Source organism: Rhinolophus sinicus, linkage group LG04, assembly GCF_036562045.2.
Source record: "Rhinolophus sinicus isolate RSC01 linkage group LG04, ASM3656204v1, whole genome shotgun sequence".
Lineage (NCBI taxonomy): Eukaryota > Metazoa > Chordata > Mammalia > Chiroptera > Rhinolophidae > Rhinolophus > Rhinolophus sinicus.
The window spans coordinates 114494782-114517295 of NC_133754.1; the positions used below are offsets into that span (position 1 = coordinate 114494782).

The following is a 22514-nucleotide window of genomic DNA, read 5'->3' on the forward strand; positions in this document are numbered from 1 at the left end:
TGCTGAGTGGGAAAAGCCATACCAAAAAGGAGTACATACATACTGTATGATTTCATTTATACAAATTTATAGAAAATGAATCTATAATGACAGAAGTCAGATCAGTGGTTTACTGGGGCTGGGATGGAGTGGCAGGAATGGATTACAAAGGGTACAAGGAAATTTGGGGAGCTAAGTTTGCTAGAGCGGTCAAAACAAAATACCACAGACTGGGTGGCCTAAACAACAATTTAACAGGTAGCGATCAAAATTGTGCTGATCATGATGGATTGTGGTGATTGTTTCAAAACTAATCAGATTATATATTTGTAATATGTACAAGCTTATTGTATGTCAATGTCACCTCAATAAAGCTGTTAGCAAAAATAATAACAACAAACATCAGATCCCTGGGCTGTACCCCTCAGAGGCAAGCCAGGTCAGGCGGTCAAGAATAGAGCCTGAAAATCTCTATTTGTCAACTTGTCTTAATGACTCTAGTGCACAGTTAAGTTTGGAAACCAATGGTTCAGTGGACCAAAGAAGAGAGGGCAGCAGCCCCAGATCTACACCTAGCACCATCCTTTACACCCAGGCATTTTTCAGAAATGTTTGGTGATTGTCAACTGCCACGCACCCCAAAAAGCAACACCAAGCAAGGGAAACAACAGGAGGCAGTTTGGGAAAGCAAGCCTTTCAACCTACCCACATCCTAAGCCACCCCAGTAGCACATAATCTGCACCCCAGTAAAATGGTGCATCTAGCCCCCATTCCCTTCCAGGTGACTATCCCTACAACTCTTTTAAATAGAAATTCTTAGCCGTAAAGCTCTTGTTTCTCTTTAGGAATCAACTCATGTCTTGGTGAGTGACTGACATTCCAACTGCTACTCACTCACTACACAGTGGTTCATTAACTAGAAGCCTTCTGGGAAATAAAACATCCTTTCTCAACTAGTTTATGTTGGGACCCCATTCATATTCTCTGATGAACACTCACCCATTGTTCACCAGGGTAAGTAATGACTGGATCTTTACAGATCCCTCCCAGCTACAGAAAACTTCCCAGCATGCATGTCTTTCTGGGGATGATCTGTAAAGCATTTTCATACTCAAGACCATGTTGTAATTGTTCTGGTCTTTGTTCTAACACTTAGGCAGTCTGTTTAACTTCTCTGAGCTTCAGTTTTCTTATCTATAAATATAATATAATGAGATCTGGGGGGCTGGCTGCTCCAAAGCTCTGATGCTGTTAATGTAGCAGCTACCTCTCCCTCAGCTACTCCTGTTACCTGCACACTATTGACATCTTCTATTGATGTCTCTTGATATACATTGGTGGTTTTATATTGTTACTGTGGGAGTAGGCAGGAGTTTAGGTTCAGGTCATGCAAATCAAGCCCATTCCAGACACCATCTACCTATCAGACACTAGGCTTAGAATAAATTCCACACACTCCATATCCTGGGCTAAGGAATAGGCTTTACTGGGTGCCTTAGTCTGCTTAACCGCTATAACAAAATACCATGGACTGGGTGGCTTAAACAACAGAAATGTATTTCTTATAGTTCAGGAGGCTAGAAGTCCAAGATCGAGGTGTCAGCAGGTTTGGTGTCTTCTGAGGCCTCTCTCCTTGGCCTGCAGATGGCCACCTTCTCCCTGTGTTCTCTCATCATTTTTCTCTCTGTGTGACAACCCCTGGTATTTTTCTGTGTGGCCAAATTTTCTCTTTTTATAAGGACACCAGTCAGATTGGATTAAGACTTACCCTAATGGCCTCATTTTAATTTAGTCACCTCTTTAAAGATTTTATCTCCAAACATGGTCACATTCTGAGCTCCTGGGAGTTAGGACTTCCACTTATGAAATATGAGGACACAGTTTATTTAGCCCATACCACTGGGAAAACTTAGTAAGAAAGATTCGCATTGTCCCCACAAGGTGGGTTCCAGGGCCAGGATTCTATCCTAGAGACTTAGTGTGGATTTATAGCCCAGGAGATGGTCTCCAAATCCCATTGCCCTCTGTTACAGGAAAAGCACCAGAGGAACCAGGTCAGCAAAGAAATGTGCAAATCACTTGGGCACAAGTCTGAATTTGGGTGCCAGCATTTCAAAAGAGTTATCTGGGAAAGCCAACTGCCCAACACCTAGGGGCCTGGGGAAGTCATAGCCCTTCTAACTGGTGGAGGGAAAAGGCCAAGGATCCTGTGGGAGACTGAGCCCAGTGCAGTACCTTCTACCGGGAGAGGTGAGAACCCAGAGAACTCATTGTCCAGGCAAAGCAGAGCAGAGTCCCAGGGTAATTTCAAACAATTCTGCAACTTGTACCAGGTGGAAGAGAAAAGTGGAAGAGCATGGAGATCAACTTTCTTTTATTTCCTTTAATTCTACCGTCTGTGTGGGAAAGAGTCAGTGCTTAACATTGCAAATGTTCTCATTCTCCTTATAGAACAATGCCCCCTAAACATAACTGAAATAAAACAAACTAGAATGAAAAGAATAGGGCCCATTAAATGTCAAATGAATAAATAAGTGAATAAATAAATCAATAAAAACTTTTAAGCTAGTAGTCCATACTGTAAGTCACTATCCAACAAGCAAGGAAGAATCAAGCAAAAGAAAAAGAGAAAAATGTCATTGAGAAAATAGGTATATATTAAGCTGACTGTATTAACTAAGAATCATTTCAAAAAAATGTGCTGCTCCAGGCAGTGTTAGAGACAAGTTCTTTCAAACCTTTAAGGAACTGAAAATGTCTTACTATTTAAACTCTTCTGTAGGATAGAAACAGATGAAAAACGTCCAAGTTCACGTTACTAAACTAACACAATCCTGATGCCATGCTTGTGAGAGAATAAATTAGCAGAAATGTTCTGCAGTAGCCAATGAGGTAGAAGGAAACTAGTGTGTGGTGTCATGAAGTCATATGAAGAAGGTGTTCCAAGAAGAGTCGATGAGTGACCATCAATATAAGAACCAAACAATGACCACTGAAGTGGCAACATAAGGGTCTTGCAGACCTTGACAAACATAATCTCAGTGAAGAGGTGAGAACAGAGGCTGATTGGAATGGGTTGAAAAGAGAATGTGTACTGGGGAAGTGAAAATAGTGACAAAGAAAATCTCTTCCAGGAAGCTCCATGAAAGAGAACACAGAGAGGAGGCAGAAGTTGGAGAATGATAGGAAGGCATGATTTTTTTAATGGCACGTGCTCGAGCTTGTTTGTATGCTGATGACAATTATCCAGGAAGGGAGAGAAACTGATGGTGAAAAAAGGAGAGGAGTTAATACCAGGCAAGATGAGATGGAAGCCAGAGGAACAGTGGCCTTGGATGAGAGCAAGGACCTTTCATCCATAGCAAAAGAAGGAAAATAGAAAGTGTGAACATTTAGGGGTGTGCAATAATGATGTGCCTAAAACTTGTGATGTAAGAACATTCATTGAAACATTTATAATATCAAAAAATAAAAAATAAATAAAAAACAAGTTAAATGCCCAATGGAGGAATTGGTTACCTATACCAGAATATTATGTAGCCATTATTAAAAGTGATGTTATATACTACTTACACCTAACATTTTACTTAATTGCAAAGATTGAATGTTTCTGCCTAAGACTGGGAACAAAGCAAGGATTTCTGCTTTAATTATTCCTATTCGATGTAGTATCAGAGGTCCTAGGCAATGCAATAAGTCAAGAAAAAGAAATAAAGAGCAAGATATTGAAAAAAAAGAAATAAAACTGTTCTTATTTGCAGATAACATGACTGTCTCTGTAGCAAATCCCAAGGAACCACAAAAAAATTATTAGTACAATAAGTGGCTTTAGCAAAGCCACAAGATACAAAGTAAGAACAAAAAAATTAATTGTATTTTTTTACACTAGCAATGGATAATTGGAAACTGAAATTAAAAACACAATATCAATAATAATTGCTGGAGGGAAAAGGAGAAAGAAAGAGAAAAAGGTTAGGTACACATGTACAGGTTCTATATGCTAAAAACTACAAAATTCTAATGAAAAAATCAAAGAAGATCTAAATAATTGAAGAGACACACCATCCTCACACAACGTTAAGACTCCACATAGTAAAGATGTCAGTTCTCCTCAAATTAATCTACAGGATTAACACAATTTCTATCAAAAATCCTAGCAGGATTCTTTGTAAATACAGACAAGCTAAATCTAAAATTTATATAGAAAGGCAAAGTAGCTAAATCACTACACTAGTGTTTTGGTTTTTTTTAAGTATTACCTGATTTTAAGACTTACTGTAGTAAAAGCAATAAAGTTAATGTGGTATTGGCAGAAGCACAGATACATAAATCTAAGAAACAGAATAGAATGTTCAGAAGTAGACCCACACAACAATGACAAACTGATTTTTGACAAAGATGCAATAACAACTCAATGGAAAAAGGATGGTTTCTTCAACAAATAATATTTGAACAATTGGACTTCATAGGCAAAAACGTGAACTTCAACCTAAACTTTATAACATTATACAAAAATTAACTAAAAACGGATCATAGGTCTAAACATAAAACTTTTAAAGGAAAAAGTGTTTGTGGCCTAAGATTAGGTACAACATTTTTAGATATGACACCAAAGGCACAATCCATAAATGAAAATCTTGATCAATGGGACTTAACCAAAATTCAAAATGTTTGTTCTCCCCCAAACCCTGTTAAAAGGATAAAAAGACAACCTGCAGACTTGGTGGCGGGGAGGGGGGACGGCGGCAGGAAATTCATATCATATCAGCAAAAATCAAAGGATATGTATGCAGAATGCATAGAAAACTCTCTAGACTCTACAGTAAGAAAACAAAAAAAAATTCAATTAGAAAACAAGTAAAAGACTGGAACAGACACCACCAAAAAAGATATGGAGGCAAAAAAAGTCCATAAAAAGATGTTCAATATAACCTATTCGTAATGAACAGAAGTAACTCCATATTAGGTCAAAAACATGCATTTTCTACAAATTCACTGGGTCACTGTCTATTGAAACCCTGAGTTGCCCAGTAAAAAGATCTCTATGCTGTAAGAAAGTCCAAGCCACATGGAGAGGCTTCAATTGACAGCCCCAGCTGAGGTCCCAGCCAGTAGTTCACATCAATTTCCAGATGTGAAACAAAGAGACCTCCAGATGATTCCAGTCCTCAGCCATTGTAACCTCCATCCATCAAGCCTTCCCAGCTGAGGCTCCCTCCATCTTGAAGCAGATATAAGTCTTTCCCACCAAGCTCTGCCCAAATTTATAACCTGCTGGATCCATGAGCATAATTAAATAGGTGCTTTAAGCTGCTAAATTTGGGAGTATTCATTACCCAGTAATAGTAACCTGAGCAAACTGGTATTCTTTGTTCTCTCTGCAAAACAAACTGACTGCACATCAGTCAGTGTGCTTGCTAAACATCTACTACCAAGTACAAAATTCCTCTCTGATATGTGCCCTTTCATTTCCTCCTACCAGTGCTTATGAAGAGGCATTGTGTTGTTCGCAAACCTACTTATGTCAGTTGTATTTATTATTATACTTACACAATTGAATTAAAAATTATATAAACCAATAAAATCTTGGCATAAAAAAGACATTATTATTATTATGAAAACTAAGGTGAATTCTTTGGAAACAATCAATAAGGACAAATTGATAAAAATTATTATAGTAGAATTAGATGTGGACAAGATAACTAAGAAATTGTTGGGGGAATTTTGAAAATCTAAAAGGATTCGCATTCAAATTGCTTTTAAATGTCTTTAAGTTCTCATTCCCCTTTAAAGAAATAAAAACTACATATTATAGTCAATATATTATATGGTGTGATTTATGTAAGAAAGACAAGCTGCAGTTTCAATCAGTGAACCCATACTTAAAAGAAAGGACTTGGCCCTACATCAAAAGATTGGCAAAGGAATATACTTTTATATGTTTTAAGTTAAAATAAAATGTTTAATACATTTACCCTTTGACCCAGTAAATTCACTCCTGGGTATAAAACTAAGAGAAATGAAAACATATGTCCACAAAAACCCTCAGGCAAAGATGTTCATAGCAGCATTGGCCATGATAACCCAATCTGGGAAACCAAATGTCCACCAAGAGGAGAAGGAATAGACAAATTGTGATATATTCCTACATGAAATAATAGTCAACAGTAAAATAGAATGAATGCAACAACAGGGTAAATCTCATAGATATGATACTGAATGAAAGAAGCCAGACACTTCGTTTGTATAAAATTCTAGCACAAACAAAACTAATAGAACTCAGGAAACTTTCTGGGGTAATGGTTCAATATCTTGATAGTGTTGTAAATCACACACTGTGTCCACTTGTCAAAACTGTACGGTTAAGATTAGTGTATTTTAATGTATGTAAATTTTACCTAAAGAAAATGGAATTTAAAAACTTGAGTTGGGGGTGGGGAGAAGATGAAGTTAGAGATAAAGCAAGCATGGCAAATGTTGATGACTGTTGAATCGTATCATGAGGCTACATTGTACTATTCTAATCGCTTTGTGTATGTTTGGAACTTCCCATAATAATTTCTTAAGATGTTTAAGGTATGTGTTATCCTCTATGATTCCCATATTTAACCAACCTTTTTGATAAGCTGCCCAACTCCCTGCCCCAGTCAAGGGCCTCTGCCACTCAAAATCTTGCATGTTCTCTCTGAGAGTTGAGTCGCAGCTCTTGTGTGTGGTCGGCACATGGGAGCTTTTAAAACCACTGCCAGGACTGGGGGCAGGGAGAGGCTACTGCTTACTGCCACATATTCTAACACTTTAAAAATATCTGCCTTATTTTGTAATTGGTTCATGTCTTGGAACCTCATTAAAACTTTAAGTGAAAGGTGATGTGATAGGAAAAAAAAACAACACATAAATTTTGTTATCCGAGCTAAGGTCAAATCTCAGGTCTGGCATTTTTAATCTATGTAACTTATGACAATTTAACATCCCTGGACTTTCATGTCTTTATCTGTAAAAGGAAGGGGGAAGTTGTGCACAGACTGCTCTTGTCTCCCCATAATGTTACCCTTTTATTGTCACAGTAATAGAAGTCTAAAGTTGTGCGCATGGTGTCACAAAGCACAGCCTTCCTTGCAGGTAGGTGTAGCTGCATGACTAAATTCTGCCTATGAGAAATAAAAGAATGTATCAGGTGACAGCTTCTAGGAATATTCCTTAAAATGAAACCAGCATACACTCTTTGCTCCTTTTTTGTCATTCCTTTCTTCCATCTTGCTGCCTGAATGTGATGGCTGAAGATCCAACGACCACCTTGAACACCTTAGGAATAAAGTAGAGGTTAAGCTGGCAGGAACCTGGGTGCTTTAAAACTTTGTTCAGCAGAACTACCTACCATTGCTGCCCTGGACTGCCCAGCTACAGACTTTCATGCAAAAAAGAAATAAATGTCTTTTTTATTTTTCTAAGCCATTGTTGGAATCTCCATTATACAATTATAAGTTCACAAGTGAACGTAAACCTAACTAGTACAAATACCTACTTCATAGTGTGCTGTGATGAGTGAAAATGTACATGCCTATAACACATATTAGGCAACAAAAATAATAGTAAATTATTATTATAATTTTTGTTATCATTATGTCCTTTGAGTTAATGTCTTTTTGGTTTCCTGTCGCCCATTCTGGGTCTAGCAATAAGTAACATATAGTAGGTCTCAACAAATACTAGAGGGAGTGAATTGAATATATCACATTCCAGTTTTATTTATTTATTTTTTATTGAAGGAAGACATACTGATCCAAAGGGAACTAATTTAAAAGTATAATGGTTAATCATTTGACCAGACAGAATTTAATAAAATTCTAAAACCAAGAATTAATGGATGAAAAGAGTAGTATATTGAGACAGAAACCCTTATAAACCAAAGATCAAAGTTGCTCAACATAAGCACTGTCAACATTTTGGGGCAGATAATTCCATCTTGGGTGGAGGGAAGGGGGCTGTGATATGCAGTGTAGGATGTTCAGAAGCATCCTGGGCCTCTACCTACAAGAGTTGCCCACTGCATCCTCCTTCCCTGAGTTGGGATAACCAAAAATGTCTCCAGACATTACAAAATGTCCCCTCGGGGGCAAAATCACACCCCCGGGTGAAAACTACTGCTAAAGATGGAGGTATAAATATATACAACTTCTCTAGAAACAATTTGGTAATAAGTATTAGGAGTTTTAATAATGTTTAGACATTTTCATCCAGAAATTCCACTTTGAGGAAAGAATCAGAAATGTAAGCATGCACACACATCAGTAAAAACTGACAACCTCATTTAAAAACGGACACACATTCTGGGCAGAGATTTCTCCAAAGAAGACAGAGAAACAGCCAATAAGCATGTGAAAAGATGCTCCACATCATTGGCCACCAGGGAAATAGAAGTCAAAACCACAATGAGATATCACTTCACAGCCACCAGAATGGCTATAATAAAAAAGACAGTTAAGAGCAAGTGTTGGTGAAGAAGTGGAGAAATTGGAACCCTCATACATTGCTGGGGGTGGTATAAACATGGTATAGCCACTTTGGAAAATAGTTCGGCAGTTCCTCAAAAGGTTAAACATAGAGTTATCATATGACCAAGCAATTCCTCTCCGAGGTACCATGTTTTCCTGAAAATAAGACCTAGCCGGACCATCAGCTCTAATGCGCCTTTTGGAGCAAAAATTAATATAAGGCCCAGTATTATATTATATTATATTATACCCGGTATTATATATTATATTATATTATATTATATTATATTATATTATATTATATTATATTATATTATATTATATTATATTATATTATATTATATTCTGTCTTATATTAAAATAAGATGGGGTCTTATATTAATTTTTGTTCCAAAAGATGCATTAGAGCTGATGGTCCGGCTATGTCTTATTTTCAGGGAAACAGGGTATATACCTAAGAGAAGTGAAAACATGTCCATACAAAACTTGTACATGGGTGTTCATGGCAGTATTCATAATAGCCAAAAAATGAAAACAACCTAAGTGTCCATCAACTAATGAAGTGATAAGTAAAATATGGTCTATCCATACAATAGAATATTATTCAGCCATAAAAAAGGAATGGAGTATTTATTTATACATGCCACACATGAATGAATCTTGAAAACATTATGCTAAGTGAAAGACGCCAATAACAAAAATCCACATATCATATGATTCCAGTTATATTAAAAGTCCAGAATAAGCAAACCCATAGAAACAGAAAGTAGGTTAGTGGTTGTCTGGGGCTGGGGAGGGGGTATGTGGAATGGAAAGTGACTGCCAGTTCGTATGAGGTTCCTATGTGAGGTGATAAAATGTTCTAAAATTTATTCTGGCAATGGTTGCACAACTCTGTAAATACAATAAAAATAATCAAAGTGTACACTTTAAATGGGTGAATTGTATAATATGTGAAATAATAAAGGCATTACAAAAATACTCAAAATGTCAATATCAATAACAACAACAAAACAATGCCTATATAAGGATGTAGATTGTTACAAGTTATTTATAAGATTTTAAAAATCAAAAAATAACTAAATTCAAAGCAAAAAGGGGTGGTGAAATAAGTTACATTTGTTCATGTGAATAAGTGTTAAGTAAAAACTGTAAATCATCTTTTGAATACTTATTAAACAAGGATATCTCATCCTGCAATATTAAGGGAAAAGGTAGAATGTAAAAATGCACTTAGACACACAGGCACAGAAAATTTGTAAAAGAACATCCACAATTGATGAAGAATGGTTAATATTGGGTGGTAAGATAAATGGTGGTTTTTATTTTCTTCTCTTTCCTCTATAGTTTTTATATTTCTTACACTGTATATATTTTTACAATCAGGAAAATTGTTTTGTAAAGCTTGAGAAAGGAAAAATGTTTGTTTCCAAAACTTACTTGAAATATATAGACTATAAAAGCTGAATAGAAAATTATAGATCATGTAGTCAAATCTTTTCATCTTACTGATGAGGTAACCAAAGTCCAAGGAGATTAAGTGCCTTGGCCCATTGTCAACCATCTTGCCAAAGTATGTGAAACTCAAACAGTTCTATTCCTCTTCTCACCTCCTTTTCTTTCTGTTTTTATAATCCCCCACCCCTACACACACACAAAGGTAGCTCAAAAAAAATGAGGATGGACCTTGAGGGCATTATGCTAAGACAAATAAGTTAGACAGACAAAGACAAATACCATGTGATCTCATCTATATGTGGAATCTAAAAACAACAAAAATACAGAAAATAGATTTGTGGTTACCAGAGGCAGGAGTTGAGAGAAATGGGTGAAGGTGGTCAAAAGGTGCAAACATCCAACATAAAACAAATAAATCCTGGGGATGTACAGCATGGTGGCTATAGTTAATAATACTTTATTGTATATTTGAAAGTTGCTGAGACTATATCTTCAAAGTTCTCATCACAAGAAAAAAATTGTAACCATGTGTGGTGATGGATGTTAACTAGACTTGTGGTGATCATCTTGCAATATACACTTATATCGAATCATTATGTTGTACACCTGAAACTAATATAGTATCTCAATTATATCTCAATTTAAAAAAAAAAAAAAGAGAGAAAACTGAAAAAGTTTTTGAGGGATTTCTTTCCCCAGGTTGGATTCTGTTCTAATATTCCTACAAGATTAGATAGAAAGACCCCAACAGTCTCTCTCCCAAACCAGTAGAGGGCTGTATCAAGTCAAGACAGACTGAGCCCTAAACACAGTGGATAAACTCCTTTGGGAATAATCATCTATTTTTGGTATCAGAGGCAGACAAACATGATTAAAATCATGCTGATCGCAGGATTACTGTCTTCAGCTTTCTCCAGCAAGCGTTGGCTAAAGGAGTCTTTTTGAAGTGGGGCATTCTGGTTCCCATCCCACAAGCACAAGAAACGGATGCCCCTCCCCCCCAGGGAACTGCCCCAGCAACAGCTCCCAACTTTTTCAGACCAGCAGCCCATAATCACCTCATTTCCTTGTTGCAAATGTTGTCAGAGGGATTCTCTGGCCTTTGGTATGCTGCAAGGCAGCACAGATGGAAGGCTGGAAGAACACAGAGTGAATGCTTCCATCAAAATGACCAGCTGCCAATGCTGTTCCTTGGGGTCCCACACCCTCTAAACAAAAAAAAGAGAATCAGTCAAGAAAGAAGAGCCCAGTACTCCTCAGTGGAAACAAAAGAGAAATTTGTCAAGCCTTTCTGTTCTTAAATGATTCCCAGACAAAGGTAAATTGAGAAAGTGATCAAGTGTCGGGTCAAGGCATGTGGGCCTGGCTGCAAAGCCCTATTCCTCTCCTCTCTACACTACATGTGGAAGTGAAAAATGCAGAGCTGGGGAGAATAGGGTTGACTCCTTCCTATTAAGTCCAATTAAAGAACCTTATCCAATTCAGGTAGGGCTCTACTGTAGTGCTTTAGTCTATGTATGATGGAAGATGACTCACATTCAACTCCCAGCTCTGCTACTCATTGGTTAGGTGAGTCTATGGGAGTTACTCAATTTTTCTGTGCCTCAGTTTCCTCATCTGTAAAATGATAGTAATAATAATAGTTCCTACTTCTTAAGTTGTTATAAGTATTTACATTAGTATTGCTCAACAAATGTTAGCTATTATCTAGTGCTAGAGGTGATGGGTATAAAAATGTTAAAATACAGAGCTTTTCTACCTTTGTTTCATAAGCCAGTCCAAGATATCTTGGGGCCTTTTCTATGCGTAAATCCTCTCTTAATTTAAAGACCCTCAGAAAGCTTGTTAGACAATTAATCATTCAAATCAACCCTGGATTAATATATTGGTAAACCCCTTCTATCACACTATAAATTACTTTGAAAATCTGCCCCAGGTTGAAAAGCTAAAGTGCATTTTTCTTACCTAAGCTACTAGTTATGGAAGTTCTTCCACAAAGACAGATTTACCAGAGTTTAATGTGAAGCTTTAGAAGCACAATATCTAAACTTTTATAAGTTGCTCCATCAATAGTTGAAATGCCAAGTAATTCCCCATAATTGATATGTGCTAGGACAAACAGTTATAATAAAATTAATTAGTGTGACTCATGGTATTTTCCAAAGATGGCCACAACAATATTTCCTATAACACGTGATACTTCTCCCATCAAGAAGTGGAGATTGTGTTCCCTCCTATGGAATCTGGGAGAGCTTGTGAATGATACCATGTGACTTCCAAGACTAGGTCATACAAGACAATATGGCTTCCTCCTAGTTTTCTTTGGGATGCTCACTCTTGGAACCCAGCCACCGTGTTGTAGGAAAGACCAAGCAGAAGATTGCTGCCACTTCAGATGCCAATTGCAAATCCAGGTTGTCACCTGGGCTTCTGACCAACTGGCTGTGAATTGGAGGTTTCCATGATTCCCTCCTCAGGTTCAATCACTTGCTATAATGGTTCACAGAACTAGGAAAACAGTTTACTTACTAGGTTACCTGTTTATTACAAGGAGATACAATTCACGAACAGCCAGATAAAAGAAATGCATAAGGCAAAGTACGTGGGAAGGGATGTGGAGATTCTATGCCTTATCTGGGCACACCACCCTCCTAGCACCTCCACATGTTCACGAACCCAGAACCCCATAGTTCATAGTTTATTGAGACATTATTACATAAGCATGATTGATTAAATCATTGGCCATTGGGTGATTGAACTCAATCTCCACCCCTTTGCCCCTCCCCAAAGGTCAAGGTGTGGGACTGAAAGTTCCAATCCTCTAATCACATGGTTGGTTCCCCTGGCAACCAACTCCCATCCTTAGGGGATTTCCAAACATCACCTCACTAATATAAACTCAAGTGTAATTGAAAGGGCTCATTATGAATAAAAAATGACATTTTTATTGCTCTTATCACCTAGGAATTCCAAGGAATGAGGATGAGGATGAAGATGAAGTATATGTTTCTTATAAATTACAATATCACAATTCCCACCCTCACTCTCTATGGTCCATAGTTTCTCTCTCTCTCTCTCTCTCTCTCTCTCTCCCCCCCCCACCCCCGCAATAATTGCTCCCTTCCCAGCCCCTTCAGGCCTTGGGGAATTAAAAGCACCCCTCTATTGCTAGCTCTGATGACTTCCCTACATTCTATTCCTCAAATTGCTCAACCGTGCTTTCTGTTTCCTCTCAGGTACCTGAATGATAAGGTGTTTCAGATTCTTCATTATAAAAAAGAGATTCCACCCATCCAGCTTGCTTCCTAAATCAGACAAGATAATCAGTGTGACAGAGTCAAAGACTCAAAAAGAGTCCAGTCACAAAAAGAAAAGGCACACTGAGTATTTCAAACAGAGTGGATTTAATAGAGGAAATTGGTAACACCAAAGGCTGAAAGAGGGAAAAAAAAGAAAGGACACTAACTCAGATACCAGTAACTGCAGGGCTGGTAGAACAAAAGGGAAGAGGTAGTGTTTCCTGGAACTGGGTGCTCTGAGGGGAGACCCCTCTCAGGTTAATGCTCAGACCTCTAAAGGGAGCTAGAATTCAAATCCTTCCTTGCACGCTATCTCCTGGTTGGTACTGACTGGCTAAGCTGTCATCTCTGCAGAAGGACAATAACAAGAGTGCCATCAGAAAGGAGTTTCCCTACCCCCTCCTACCTCCTTTTACCTCCCAAATTGTCTCCCATTGGCAAGTCTAACACAAAGTCAGCTCATGTGAGTGTCTTAGGACCTGAGTCTGAAGCTTCAAGCCCAGCATCAAAGAACAGAATAAAGGGGCTTAGGACTGAAAGACAATAGGTAAATAACCAGTACGTATGGGTACCATAAAAATGTTCTCTATTATAATTGTTATTGTTACCCATCACTGAGAAAATATAAATAGATATCTATACTTGAGAATGAATAACATCCCAGTTTTTTCCTCCGAGCAGGGTTATAAGAGCTATGATATTATAGTCCACACTTTCCAAGCTTACCAAGGTATTAAATGTTCTTCCCTGTGCTTCTCCCTAAAATATCAAAATGTCCCATAAATTCCAACAAAATCTCCAAGCCTCCTTTTTCTAAATGGAGCAGCAGAACAAAAATTCTTTCCTCACACCATATATGGATGGCATTGATGGTCTCAACAAAAAATGAGTGCCACCTAGCACCGGTGGTGCCTCGATGTCTTAGGAAGCACCCTTGACCAATGCCAACCAGAACAAGGTTGCCAGCTGGCATGCTTCCCCTCCAGTTCCCTCATGAGATGAAGTTTAGTAATTTCCCAACACACTACCTCCTATGTGTTAACAAGTAAGTGCTCAGTCCAGCACCCCAAGAGCTGGACACCTGCAAAAAACTCATTTCCACAGTTATCAACTCCTGCATTAGAGCAAAAGTTTTTAAACTATTTTTAGCAACATATCTTTTTCTGTGTTTATTTTTGTAAACACAGTTGTACATAGAATGGCAAATATAAATAAAATTAAGTTAGTGTTGCATTAGTCAAAATAAGGGTTCCCAGAAACTGGCCTGTTGTAGCTGTTGCCCCCACACCTTTCCTAGACAGTTTCCTGGGTCTCTGAGGAATTTTGAGAACCAGTGTTCCAGGACTAGAGCAATCTTAATAAAGTTTAGTAACTTCAGAAATTGTTCAACATAGCTATAAAAGTAGTTTACTAGGTTTAATTGTTCTCGATATTCAAAGAATCAGAGACTTTCTTCTCACCACATTTATATTGCAATCCCCTATAGAAATTCTTATAATTTTGCCTACAGGCATCCTCCTCCTCACACACAACACCCTGAAATCCCATTGCATGACACATGTTTTTTTACACCATAGCTGACCCGAAGATCTCTAGATCTGAGTATCAAAAGTTCATAAATAGCCAAAGTAAAACCAATGAATCATTGAAGCAGTAATTAGTGAAAATTTATTCTGCACACACGAGAAGACAGTTTGCAAACTGGAGCACTGATACAGACACTTAGAATGAAGCTCAGAGAAGTGACCTTAGCAGACAGTTTTTACACCTTTTTAAAAAAGAAACAATAATTTGTGAAGAATTGACAAAGGGGTTTGGGCCTGGGGTAGTAAATTACTGATAAAGTAACAACATTTGTTTATACAGCCCTCTGGGCCCTGATTCCCCACCTCTGGAGAGAAGGATGGCTGTCTTTCTCCCGGTGAGGGGAGGGTACTTTTCACGTGGGAAATTTATTTACTGCTTTCATAGGTGGCAAAGGAGAGTCACAGTGTTCATTTTGCTATTTCTTAAGTAACTTTAATTAGAAATAATCAATATGCCAAAGTGACATATTTCGGGGAAGTCTGCCCTGAATCCTATCAGTAGTCTTGCAAAGTACGTTAAATTAACTTTTGTTTCTATGAGTAAACTGGCTTTATTTGCTCAGGGAGTTTTCAAGGCTGGTCTCCATTTGTCCTTGATTTTTAAGTGAGCAAAATGGCACAAAAGTTGTATTCTAGATACTGTATCTGTGACACAGCCCTCCAGCTTCAAGAGGTGATGGGTACTAGTCTGCAACTTGGTCTTCTGCGGCCGATGCTGGACATGGTAAGAAAGCGATGCTGGATGGCACCTCAGCCCACCTGGATTACCTAATGTTGGTGTTCCGCTTGAGGTAATCAGTGTAGTGAGTCAGTAGTAGCTTCCTGAACACATTGCTGTAGATGACCCATGATGGGATCAGGTTCAGAAAGCTCGCCTTGAATAGACAAAAACATGAGTGTCTGAGAGAAAAGAAGCACAGGAAGTTACAACTAACACATCTCAATTTATATTCTTCATCTTTAAAAGTATTTTTTCTGACTACTAAAGTCCCAAAATCTTTTAAGCACAGTCATGTGTCACTTAACGACAGGGATACATTTGAGGAATGCATCCTCAGGTGATTTCATCATTGTTCGAACAACATACTGTGTATTTACACAAGCCTAGATGGTACATCCTACTACACACCTAGGCTGTATGGTATAGCCTATTACTCATAGGCTACAAACCCATACAGCATGTTACTGTACTGAATACGGTAGGCAATTTTAACACAATGGTACTTAGCTATCAAAACAGAGAAAGTACATTTAAAATTTTAAATATGGTATAAAATATTTAAAAAATGGTACATCCTTATAGGGCATTTACCATGAATGGAGCTTGTAGGAATGGAAGTTACTCTGGGTAAGTCAGCGAGTGAGTGGGGAGTGTGAAGGCGTAGGCCATACTGTACCACTGTAGACCTTATAAACACTGGACATAGGCTACACTAAATTTATACAAAAATATTTTTCATTCTTCAATAGTAAATTAAGTTTAGCTTACTATAACTTTTTACTTTATAAACTTTTTAATTTTGTAAGTTTTTCGATTCTTTTGTAATAACACTTAGCTTAAAATACAAACACATTGTACAGCTGTACAAAAATATTTTCTTTCTTTATATGCTTATTTTATAAGTTTTTTTCTATTTTTAAATTTTATTTTAGTTTTTAAAATTTTTTGTTAAAAACTAAGGCACAAACACACATATTAGTCTAGGCCTACTCAGGGTCAGGATCGTTAATATCATTGTCTCCTATCTTCACATCTGGTCCCACTGGAAAGTGTTCAGGGACAAAAATATGCATGGAGCTGGCATCTCCTATGACAACAGTGTCTTCTTCTGAAATACCTCCTGAAGGGCCTGCCTGAGGCTCTTCTCAAGGACATGTCACTCTTCAGAAATATGTCCATGGTAGTTTGCTTGGTTTGTTTCTTTTTTTCATCATAGATTTGCTTATATGCAGATAATGCACCATGAACATTCCTCTCTATTAATGAAAATCTTTTGGTGTTTTTTAATTCATGAGAAACTTTTTAAGTAGCTTGTTGAGGTCTGCAAAACTCCTGTGAGACCCTTCACTGTGAATTTTCTTGGGAGTTCTTTTTCTTATCTTGCAGTTTCCTTTTCTCTTTCCTCTTCTCCAGCTATGAGTTCCTGTTCCAGTTCCAACAAGTCTTCATTAGTCAGTTCCTCGGAACCCCCTGTAGTTTCTCCTCCATGTCACCCTCATCCACACCCAGATGTTTTCCATCTCAGCCACAGCCTTATTGATTGTTGTAACCTCCTCATCCTTGGCAAATTCTTTGAAATCATGGACAAATCTCTTGAGTGTCTTCTTCCAGATATCATTCATATACTTCTTGGTGACATCACTCCAAACCCAAGCAAGGTGCTTGATGCAGTCATAGGTGTTGTAATCCTTCCAGAATTGCATCAGCATCTGTCTCAGTTGCAGCAATAGCCTGGGCAAAGGTCCGCCTCAGGTTGTAGGCCTTAAAACCTGCTATAATTCCTTGATCCATTGGTGGGAACAAAGAGATGGTGTTTGGAGGGATAAACACCACTTTGATATTGGGACGAAGAATACCAATGAAGGAGGCTATCTGGGAGCATTATCAACAATAAGCTAAATCTTGAAAGGTATGTTATTCTCCAAACAGTACTTCTCCATTTTGTTGGACTAGCAATCAGGAGGTCATCTTGGGAGAGGAGCTGGGTCATCCATGACTTCTTATTGCTCCTATAGCACACTGGCAGTGTGTGCTTATTGATATGCTTGAAGGCCCTGGGTTATCACTGTGCCAGATCACAAGGAGTTTAGCCTGCAACATTGCCCCCAAGCAAAACGGTTATCCTGTCTTTAACAGCCTTAGAACCTGGCATTGACTTGACCCCCTTATGGATGAAAGTCCTTTCAGGTATCCATTCCAGACAAGTGAGGGTTCATCCATATTGAAAATCTGCTCTGGCTACAATTTTCCTCCACAATAAGCTTATCTAGATTTTCCCAAAATTCTTCAGCTGCCTTTACATTAGCACTCGCAAACTCACCACTCACTTTCACATTATGTATTGAGTAATGATTCTTGAATTGTTTAAACCATCCAGAGCTAGCAGTAAATTCAACATTGTAGTTAGATTCAAGCTTTTCCTTCAACATTGCAAACTTTTTGCTTTGGCCATGATCATCATGGTGCTGAAAAGGATATGCTTCTGTCTGGTTTTCAGTCAAGGCCATTAGATATTTCCCCATGTCTGATATAATCCCTTTTCAATTGGAGTCTCATTGCCTTCAACAAAGCAAATTCTTTAACAGCTCCCATCACTTTGTTCCTGTTTTTTACGATCATAGCTATGGGGAACTGGGACATGCCTGACCAGTGAGCAATAACCATCACTAATTTTTCTCCTTCATAGTCTTGAATCACTTTTAATTTTATTTCCAGCTCAATCACTCAATGTGGTCTCTTACTGGCCACATTTGCAGTGGATTTTGTATGCTTAGGGGCCACAATGAACAAAACAACAGAAGATTTAATCTAGCACAAGAGAAAATGATGCAATCGAGAAACATGGTAAACATGAGATCTATGAGGCTGCTGCCAGTAACATGGTATGCTGTTTTACAGCAGACTTTTTGTCATAAGTAGAAAGAATACACAGTAAAATAACGAATATAGTATAGCATAGTAAATACTAAACCAGTGACACTGTCGTTTATTATCACACCTGTCCTCACTTGCTTCAAGAAAGGAGACATTATGAATTACCAAGATTTCATGGGTGAGGCAGCCACAGATTTCATCTCCAATTGTGACATAATTCAATGATTCTTTAACAAATTCATCGGCAGTCTTGGTTATCAGGCTGGTATTGAGATACCTTGTCATTGGGGTTGAAACAGCGTACGGAGTCAGCACCTACAATGGGAAATAAAGACCGTAAGACAGAAGCAATCTACCCAACCCTCAGAAACAAACTCCCGCTTTATCATCCCTTCATTTTCCAGCTCTGTCCTTCCTGTGAAAAGTTTCAGGATCCTAAATGACAACGGATCACTGAAAAGGCATAGAACTGACACAGAGCTGCGAATCAGAAGGCGGGTTTCTAGTTTCACCTTGCCACTAACTCTAGATGAGGCTTTAGCCACACAACAGCAGGTGGTTCAAATGCACACAGGGGACTCAGGACATGAGCCATCTCTCAGAACATGGTTGCCGGACTTCAAAAATAAAAATGCAGGACACTCAGTTGAATTTGAATCCAGAAAAACAACAAAAAGAATTCAGGATAATTATGTCCCAAGTATTGTATGGGATATACTTATAGTAAAAAACAAACAAACAAACAAAAAAAAAACACATATTTGTTATTTATCTGAAATTCATATTTAACTGGATGTCCTGCATCTGGCAACCATATCTCAGAAGTTTATTTCTAACATATACAGCCAAAGTTGGAGCAATTTAAAGCACTCTGGATTCCTACTTTCACACTTCAGTTAGGAGCCAGGAGTGGCACATGCCTCATAATCATTCCTCTTCTGGTAAGAAAAATAAACAACTACATGTTTCACCCTGGAAATCTGACACCATGTTTCCACCTGTGGTCTAACCACCTTGTGGCCTGGCATGAGGTTTCGTAATGGGGTTTCTTACTTTATTCCCAGACAGAGACCTTGGCAGCTTCAGAGAGAAAAAAGATCCATGCTTCTTTCTTTGGTTTTATTTTTCTTCACATCATATTTGCAATTTTTGTCATATTGCATTTTCTTCATATCACTTGAAATGATGTACATAATTAAATCCAGTTATAAGTCAAGCAATTCAATTGACTTGGTTCTTATGGAAATTAATGCTGTCATGAATTTGCATAACACTTTTCTTCCAAAGATCTCAAAATAGTACTCTTAGAGAAATGTAAGGAGCATGTATTCCCAACCCCAGTCTCCAGCTAGGGAAATATTTACAAGTATTTTCATTCCTACAGTGAGTTTTGGTTGACAAAACACCTTTTTGTACAAAATAGGGGCTCAGTAAATAGTGCTTAAACTTGCATACTTATTTATTCATTACATTTTAAAAAATACTTTTATTTAAAATATAACTAACATGCGATATTATATTAGTTTCAGGGGTACACCATAGTTATTCAACATTTATATACATAAAGATCACCATGTAACCATAAGTGATCAACATAAGTCCAGCAACCCAACCATCTGACACCGAACTATGCTATCACAATAATATTGAGTATATTCCCTATGCTGTAAGGTACATCCCCGTGACTTACTTGTTTTATACCTGGAAATTTGGACCTCTTATTCACCTTCACCTTCCCCCTCCCCTTTTTAATTTTTCAACTACAGTTGACATTCAATATTATTTTATATTAATTTCAGGTGTACAGCATAGTGGTTAGACATTTATACAATTTAAGAAATGATCCCCCGACTAGTCTAGAACCCACCTGGCTCTATACATAGTTATCACCATACTATTGATTATATTCCCTATGCTTTAATTTATATCTCCATGACTATTTTGTACCTATCAATTTGTACTTCTTAATCTCTTCAGCTTTTTCACCCTGTTCCCAATCCCTTCCCATCTATCACCCCAACAAACCTAGTTCCCATCTGACACCATACATAGGTATTACAATATTATTGACTATATTCCTTATGCTATACCCTACATCCCCATAACTACTTTACAATAACCAATTTGTGCTTCTTAATTCCTTCCTCTTTTTTCACCCACACCCCCAACACCCCTCCCCTCTGGCCACCATCAAAATGTTTTCTGTATCTGTGAGTTTGTTTCTGTTTTGTTTGCTTATTTTGTACTTTAGATTCCACATATAAGTAAAATCACATTGCATCTGTCTTTCTCTGTCTGACACTCCACTCAGCACAATACCCTCCAGGTCTATCCATGATGCCATAGATGCCAAGAACACATTCCCTTCCATGGCCGAGCAATATTACACTGTATATATGTACCACATCCTCTCTATGCATTCTTCCTCTGACTGATACTCAGGTTGCCTCCATATTTTGGCCATTATAAACAATGTTGCAATGAACGTATTGATGCAAATATCTCCTCTAAGTAGTGTTTGGGGTTCTTTGGATAAATACCCAGAAGTGGGATTACTGAGTCTTGTCTCTTGTTATAGCCTTTGTTTTAAAGTTTTGTTTGGTATAAATATTGGTACCCCAGATTTTTTTTTTAATTTTCATGAAATATCTTCTTCCATTCTTTTACTTTCCCTCTGTGTGTGTCTTTCAATCTGAAGTGAGTCTCGTATAGGCAGCACATGTAGGAGTTTTGTTTTCTTATCTATTCAGCCATCCTATGTCTTTTGAGTGGAGCATTTAATCCATTTACATTGATAATAATTGTTAATGGATAAAAATGGTGGCGTGAGGTGAGCCTCTGGATATCTCCCCTGGAATTTACAACAAATTGAAAAATTGTAACTCCACAAAGGATTCCCTGCACAGCAGACAGGCAAGACCAAGAGGCCCACTACTGAATTCAAAGGTGGGTGAATCACGCGAGCAGGGGAGGAGGGAAGGGAGAAGTGCGGAGATGGAGCCGCGCGCAGGACGCAGACCTAGCTCAGTGCTCCGAGCTCGCTGCTTCCCAGAACTACCACAGCTGTGGGAGAGGGAGGAACTCGGAGTGCTAGGGCTCTGCTTATGGCCCACAGGGCTGAGGGGGCAGCATATAACACGACTAAACCCAACACTCATGGCAGAGACTTCAGAGCAAAAACTGAGGGAAGAAGGCTGAAAACAGTGGTTTAAGCCCTCACTGCCGAGCAGAGAATGGAAGCTGCCCCCTCCTTACCCTCCTAGAACTCGTCCTACCCCCACCTGCCCAGGGCTAGAAGTGGAACAGTAGCAGTATCAGATAAAAAAAAACAGAATATTTGCTGTTCTGAGAACTGTAGTCTGCAGACACAGATTCGCAGTCCAACTAGTTCCAGCAAAGGGGAGGGAGCTTTGGAAGCAGGACCCGCTGTGGTGGTGGTCGCCACCATTGCTCTGGGCCACTTCTCACAACTCACCCGCCCCTGTCCCCACCTATCTGGGTGGATCCCTGCAGGAGTAAACAGAATTGCTGGAACATATGGGCTCTGAATCTGGTGCAGGAAGAACTTTGGAACTTCAAAAGATCTCTGCATCCCCACAGGGACATGGTGCCCTATGACCCAGGCAAACTGTTAACAGAGGAGAAGCCTGCCCTCTGGGGAATCCCCCCATTGTGTGAGAAGCTGGAATAGTGCAGAGAAAACATAACACTACAGTGTGAATGAGAAAAAAAGGCTGCATTCTGAGAGAAAATAAAATATTCTACGAACACGTACTGGAAAACAAAAGAAAGACCTCTTCCTATCAACCTGTTGCAGAACCCACCCCTGTAGATGTCTAGGAAGAGAAATAATAAATCAGTAATTGCCATGAATAACCAAGGCAACACAGAGCTCAGAAAGAAAGTGAAAAGTCTCCAGAAAATGAACTTAAAGATATGGAAATATGTGACTTAAATGACAGAGAATTCAAGATTGCAGTTCTGAAAAAACTCAACAAGATGCAAGAAAACACAGAAAGGCAGTTTAATGAACTCAGAAACACAATCAAAGAACAACATGAGCATTTTACCAAAGAGATTGAAATTTTAAAAAAGAACCAA

At 38.3% G+C, this 22514-nt stretch overlaps 1 protein-coding gene across 1 annotated transcript in view; it reads right to left on the reverse strand.

The window, feature by feature from the left end:
• Positions 1-14940: 14940 nt before the first annotated feature.
• The window catches only part of HSD17B3 (hydroxysteroid 17-beta dehydrogenase 3), a 61466-nt gene continuing 53892 nt past the window's right edge, over positions 14941-22514 (reverse strand). The window contains exons 10-11 of the mRNA XM_074331481.1: positions 18579-18728; positions 14941-15693 (exon numbers count right to left, since the gene is read on the reverse strand). Of these exons, the coding sequence (XP_074187582.1) occupies positions 15583-15693; positions 18579-18728 (261 nt within the window). The 3' untranslated portion in view covers positions 14941-15582. The remainder of the gene's footprint in view (positions 15694-18578; positions 18729-22514) is intronic.